The sequence below is a fragment of the Grampus griseus genome (genome assembly GCF_964374135.1).
Source record: "Grampus griseus genome assembly, chromosome: 4".
NCBI lineage: Eukaryota > Metazoa > Chordata > Mammalia > Artiodactyla > Delphinidae > Grampus > Grampus griseus.
Window position 1 is genome coordinate 144,211,024 of NC_138997.1, and position 6,000 is coordinate 144,217,023.

At 66.2% G+C, this 6,000-nt stretch overlaps 1 protein-coding gene across 1 annotated transcript; it reads left to right on the forward strand.

Moving 5' to 3' along the window:
• Positions 1–4,332: 4,332 nt before the first annotated feature.
• Positions 4,333–5,430, forward strand: TMEM271 (transmembrane protein 271; the record flags this gene model as incomplete). The annotated part of the gene is made up of 1 exon (XM_082653289.1): positions 4,333–5,430. One exon carries the CDS (start codon positions 4,333–4,335, stop codon positions 5,428–5,430), a length of 1,098 nt encoding a protein of 365 aa, XP_082509415.1.
• Between the last annotated feature and the right edge of the window lie 570 nt (positions 5,431–6,000).

The following is a 6,000-nucleotide window of genomic DNA, read 5'->3' on the forward strand; positions in this document are numbered from 1 at the left end:
GCCTCTCCCGTTGCGGAGCACAGGCTCCGGACGCGCAGGCTCAGCGGCCATGGCTCACGGGCCCAGCCGCTCCGCGGCATGTGGGATCTTCCCGGACCGGGGCACGAACCCGTGTCCCCTGCATCGGCAGGCGGATTCCCAACCACTGCGCCACCAGGGAAGCCCTCTGGGCCCTGTTTTTAAAATGTGGCAGTGATGTGTCCCACGCACTGGCGACTCAAGGGTCCCTGTGAATTTGCTTGGCATGTGGTAGGGTCTGTGATTTTAAAACTTACTCCTTCCCACCTGCCCCTCACCACCTAGAGACGCATTTCTCACGAGGGCGGTGCTTCTTTCCAGAGTGAGCTCCCTGCCTCAGAGTTCACTGTGGGGGCCCCCAAGTCACTCCCTGGACCGCAGCTGTGCCAGGGTCCCCTCTGGCCGCTGCCGGGTGGCTGGGAGGGGAGGAGCTGCACAGGTGAGCCCGTCAGGGGTTGGGGAAAAGGATTCTGTCAAAAAGCAATGGAATTAGCTTTCAAAATGTGCATGGGTTGTTTTAATTTACATCCCTGGCCATAGGTGTCAGAAAGCAGCTCAGGTGCAGAGGCGCTCACTGTGAAAGTGGGCGGTTACGGGCCCTGTGAGCTGTGTATGGCAGGGACCCCAGACTTCTGACCCTCCCTCCCGCGGACACAGAGGGGAGACAGACACACACTCGGCAAGATAGCTGACCATCTGCTGAGTGCCAGGCGGTGGGAGGCTGGGCAGTGGGGAAAACCCGAGATGAACACCGTGATGGGGGCAGGACTGTCCACCTGCATGAGACCCCCCACATGCCGCCATTTCCGCAGCCCAGCCTTCTCGCAGCAGTGCTTCTAAAACACAGCACAGCATCCTTTGGCCCTTCTAGGGTCTCCCCATCCTCAGGATGAAGTCCGAACTTGCACAGCTCAAGACCCTTTACGACAGGACACCCGCTGGTCGCTCTCTGCCCGCAGAGCTCCACAAGCTCTCCGCAACAGGGAGGTGGGTCCTCTCCCGCCTGCTGGCCTGGCCTGTGTCACCTGGCCCTGTTCTCCTTGTGAGCAAAACTGGACTGATGTTAGATGCTGTCACGGGACACAGCAACCCCAGGTTGGCTGCCATCAACCCATTCATCCATCTGCTTGCTCGTCCATTCCGCTCGGCTAGGGCAGCGCCGGGTCCTGACGGGGAGAAGGTGGGGACAAGTCGGATATAGACCCTGCCTGCACCGAGCTCCCAGTCTGGTCGGGAAGACAGACGTTGAGACCACTGGGAGATCCTGCTTGTTATGGGAGACTCTTTGTTAGGAGCTGGAGGGCAGGGAGGTGGGGTGCAGGGAGGTGGGGTGAAGGGAGGTGGGGGGCAGGGAGGTGGGGTGAAGGGAGGTGGGGGGCAGGGAGGTGGGGTGCAGGGTGGTGGGGTGCAGGGAGGTGGGGTGCCGGGTAGTGGGGTGCAGGGTGGCGGGGTGCAGGGAGGTGGGGTGCAGGGTGGTGGGGTGCAGGGAGGTGGGGTGCCGGGTGGTGGGGTGCAGGGTGGTGGGGTGCAGGGAGGTGGGGTGCAGGGAGGTGGGGTGCAGGGTGGTGGGGTGAAGGGAGGTGGGGTACAGGGAGGTGGGGTGCAGGGTGGTGGGGTGCAGGGAGGTGGGGGGCTGGGGGAGGGCACAGAGTCTGGGTTTGAGTTCTGTCTCCACAGGTCACCCGATTTTGGGTGGGAAGCCTCTGTTAGGATCACAGTGCCAGGTGCCTCAGGGTTTGTTGCAAGGACTGAACAAAAGCCCTGGGGAGCACTCTTTACATTGCGGCAGGACAGAGGGCACCCAACAAAAGTTAGGTCCGATTAAGGGAGCTGAAGCTAAGGTCTAAGAAATGAAAAGGCTGAGGATGTGGCATGGGGGACATAAAGCAGAAAAGCACGTGTCAAGGCCCTGCTTGTGGAAGAGGCACGGCTCACTTAAGGAACACAGAGGTGGTCCAGGGGAGGGAAGTGTCTAGTGGGGGGGCGGGGGGCGGGCTCGCGAGGAGAGAGGAGGCCAGATCCCGGAGAAATACTAAACCACAGACCTGCCTAGCTCAGGTCTTCCGATTTGAGAGGCTGCTGCACGATCCCGCCCCCCAGCCCGCCCAGGCCCGGCGCAGGACCAGGCGACGTCAGCTCCCTTCTCCCCGCAGAGCCTAATCAATCGGGCTGCTGTGGCACTGCACTGGGAATGGAGAAGCGGCTCCGTCCTTCACGGAGGTGGCTGCAAACCTCGTCTCCCTGGAAACCGAAATAATCATTGGAAGTCAGCTCATGGCAACTCCGCTTACGCGCGTGGGTGCCACGATTATTATACAAGCTGATTTACACACTGTCCTTTTAAAACCTATACACCATAAATGTGAAAGAAGGCTCACTACCCCTACTTTTCTGGCAAGTCGTCATGCATGCGGAGCAGGACGGAATCAGGAGGCTCAGCCGATGTGCTAAAATCTGCGTTCCCCGCTAAAAATACAGCGAAACCCGCTCCTTCTCTGCGCAGCTACTGACGTTCAAGTCGATCCCACGCAAATGTCCAGAGAGCCGCATGAAGGGCGCTCACATATATTCACTGGGCAGATGGCTTCCGTGAAACGTGGGCGAGGGACCCCTGCGCGCGGGCTGCCTGGCGAATGCGGGAGGCTTTCTCCGGAGGCAAGGGGCCTCTGGGGGCTTGTGCCCCTGCTCGCCGGGCACCGTGGACACTCTATGAAGGAAGGGGCACGACGCTGTGAGTTCTGGGGGACGTCTTCACAGGCCTGAACTTGCCGAACGGGCGGCAGGAACGCGGGTGTGTTCTCAAAGCACCCCTGCACTTCCCCCGTCCCCTCCTCCCCCAGCGCGTTCCCTAGCCGCTGCCACTCCCGCCTCCCCTGGATCCAGCGCAAAGTTATTTAACGCAGCAATTAGCCGGCAGGGTGAGTCATCGGCTCCCCGTGCCTCGCTGCAGCAGCCGCAGCGACGGTGTGGAAAGAGCCGAGGGCGCGGGCCCAGCCGCTCGGCCCGGTGGGACCTCAGAGGGCTTTCCAGAGACGCCCCTCTCAGGCCTGGTTCCGGGAGGAGGATGGGGGCCCAGAGAGGCCTGGGGGAAGGCCATCTCCACGCCCCACGTTTCCCCAAGCCTTCCTCTCCCTCATCGGGAGTTCTTCTCGGCCCGCGTCGGTCGGAAGGAGGCGATTTACCTTCCCCCGCGCTGCACCCCCCTTCTCCACGTTGCTCTCAGGCCATGAACCGCCTTCTGATGAGTTAACTCACTCGCACCCGCATCTGGGGTAAATTCCTGCATGATCCCTGAGAAGGGCTTTTGAGACTAAAGCGCAACGAGACTCCTCCGAGGTTCTGCCTGAGGCTTCACCTCCAGTTCCGCAGCACTTCCACCGCCTCCCCCGCGCACTCGAGCCAGAACTACCCGGGCGGCGCCGGAGGGTCGCAGCACCTGAGCTCCTCCTCCAAGCCCTCCCCCCCACCCCGCATCCAGACTCCCGCCCTCATCCCGCCAGCAGCCCGGATCACCCCTCCCCCGAGCTCCCCTCTCCCCGTCCCTTCCCGCCCCACCCCCGGCTCAAACCTCCTTCCCACCCGGGCTCTCCCTCCTTCCGCTCTCCCCCAGACTCGCCTCTTCCCCTGTCCTGCAGTCAGGCTCTCCCCCGTAGCCCCTCAGCGCCGGGGCTCCCCTATTCCTGCCCCCAAGCTGACTTCCCAGGCTTCCTGATTTCTAGCGGGCCAGTGGGCACGGAGTGAGACCCCAGCCCTGTGACCAGGGGAACGCAAACGCAGGGTCTCGAGAGGTGGGAGGTGCCGGAGGTGGGGCCTGGGGGCATCAGGGGAGGGAGGCAGGAGTGGGGGGGGTGTTCCCAGAGAGGGCAGGGGCGCCGATAGGGGGAGGAAGGCGGAGAGACGCGGCGAGCGGGCACCTCTCCTTGGGGAGGCGGCAGAGGGGTGTCCTAGGGGCTACGGGGGTTGGGGGGAAGGGGGGAGGGCGGCGCCTGGGCCTGGCGCGCCGGGCCGCGGGTGGTGGTGGGGGAGCTGAACGTCCTGGGAGGGGCGCCGCGGGCTGGGGAGTGGGCGCGCGCGTCCTGCGGTCCTCCGCGTCGCATCGGTTCCCTGCGCGGGGCCGCGGCGGCGGCGGGAGGCGGAGGATGCGGGCTCCGGCGGCGGCGGCGGCGGCGGCGGCGGCGCGGGCCCGGGAGGACGCGGGAGGATGAGGAGGAGGCCGGCGGTCCGGCCGCGCGGCGCCGGGAGGAGGCGCAGGCGGCGGGGGCGGCGGCGGGCGGCGGCGGGCGCGCGGGGTGCGGGCCGGCTCGGGCGCGGAGGATGAAGTGGAGCATCCGCGGGGCCTGCGCCGCGCTCTCCTCCTGCCTCCTGCTCGCCTGCGCGCTCAGTGCCGCCGCCGTCGGCCTCAAGTGCTTCTCGCTGGGCTCGGAGCTGCGCGGGGAGCCGTTCAGGCTGGGGGCGGCCGCCGGCGCCTTCTACTCGGGGCTGCTGCTGGCCGCCGGCCTCTCGCTGCTCGGCGCCGCCCTGCTCTGCTGCGGGCCCCGGGACGCCGCCCTCGCGGGGCCGGGGCCGGGCCCGGCGCTCGGGGGCCCCGCGGCCCCAGCAGGGGCTCCGGAGGCTGCGCCGGGCGAGCCGGGGAGCGCAGCCGGGCCCTCGGGGCGGGTGAACAGCCAGAACCTGCTCCTGCTGGGCGTTCTCGTCTTCATGCTCGGGGTCCTCAGCGCCTTCGCGGGCGCCGTGATCGACGGCGACACCGTGTCCCTAGTGGAACGCAAGTACTCCCACTACTGCCTGCCCCCGCGCGCGCCGGCCGCGGCCCCCGGCCCGGCCCCCGGCGCGCCGCGCGGCCGCAGCACCCTGGACAGCGCCACGTCCGCCAAGTGCCGCCAGCTGAAGGACTACCAGCGCGGCCTGGTGCTTTCCACCGTCTTCAACTCGCTCGAGTGCCTCCTGGGCCTGCTCAGCCTCCTGCTGGTCAAGAACTACAAGTCCTCGCAGGCCCGGCGCGGCCGGCGCGGCCGGCGGAAGGGAGGCCGGGCCCTGGCGCGGCCCCGCGGCGGCCCGGGGTTCCGTGCGCAGCCGCCAGCCTCCCGGGCGCGGCGGGGCCGACGGGGTCGGCGGGGGCGGAGGCTGCAGCAGCGGCCGAGCGAGGCTTCCATCCTGTCCCCGGAGGAGTCGGACTTCGCCGCCCCGGGGGACTGCGCGGGCTTCGCGGCGCACCACGCGGTCTCCTACATCAACGTGGGCGTCTTCCACGCGTTTGACGAGGCGGGCGTGGAGGTGTGCTGCGGGGGGCACCCGTCTGTGGAGCTGCCGGGGTACGCGCCCTCGGACCCCGACCTCAACGCCTCTTACCCCTACTGCTGCCGGCCGCCCTGCGAGGCGGCGCGCCCCTGGGAGCCGAGCCGGGCCTCCTGAGACCCCGGGCCGATCCGGATGTACTGCGGCCGCCTCCCTACCCGCCACCGCAGCGAGGGAGGTCGGGGGCTGGCGGGGCGCAAAGCCAGGCCTCTCCGTGGCGACGCATCTTCAGGGGCGGTCTGGCCCAGCGCCTCTTGGGGCCCCCCCGCCACGAGACTGGCCCTCCAGTATGATTATTTGTGTCTGGGAGGTTTCTCTTCTTTTCTGTGTCTGTTCGTATCCGGACTCCATTTTAAAGTTTACAATAAATGTTTTGGGGTTGGCTCGCCCCACCGCACTTCTCTTTGGCAAGTCCGTTCCCTGGGCGCGTTCCCTGGGCGCGTTCCCTGGGCGCCCTCCGAGACCCGAGTGAGAGCTCACCCAGAGGGTGATTTCGCGGCCGGAAGAACGCTCGCTGAGAGGACAGAAAGGCAGAGCAGCTGGTCCTTCAGGAATGGAAGTGAAGAAGCACCAACAGCAACACTTTGTACACGGATGTGCCTGCTTTTGTTGACACTTTCTTACTGTAAAGCTCTCCATAAACAGTGAAAATGTTTGGTAAATTTATTGCAATTTAAAATTGGTGAG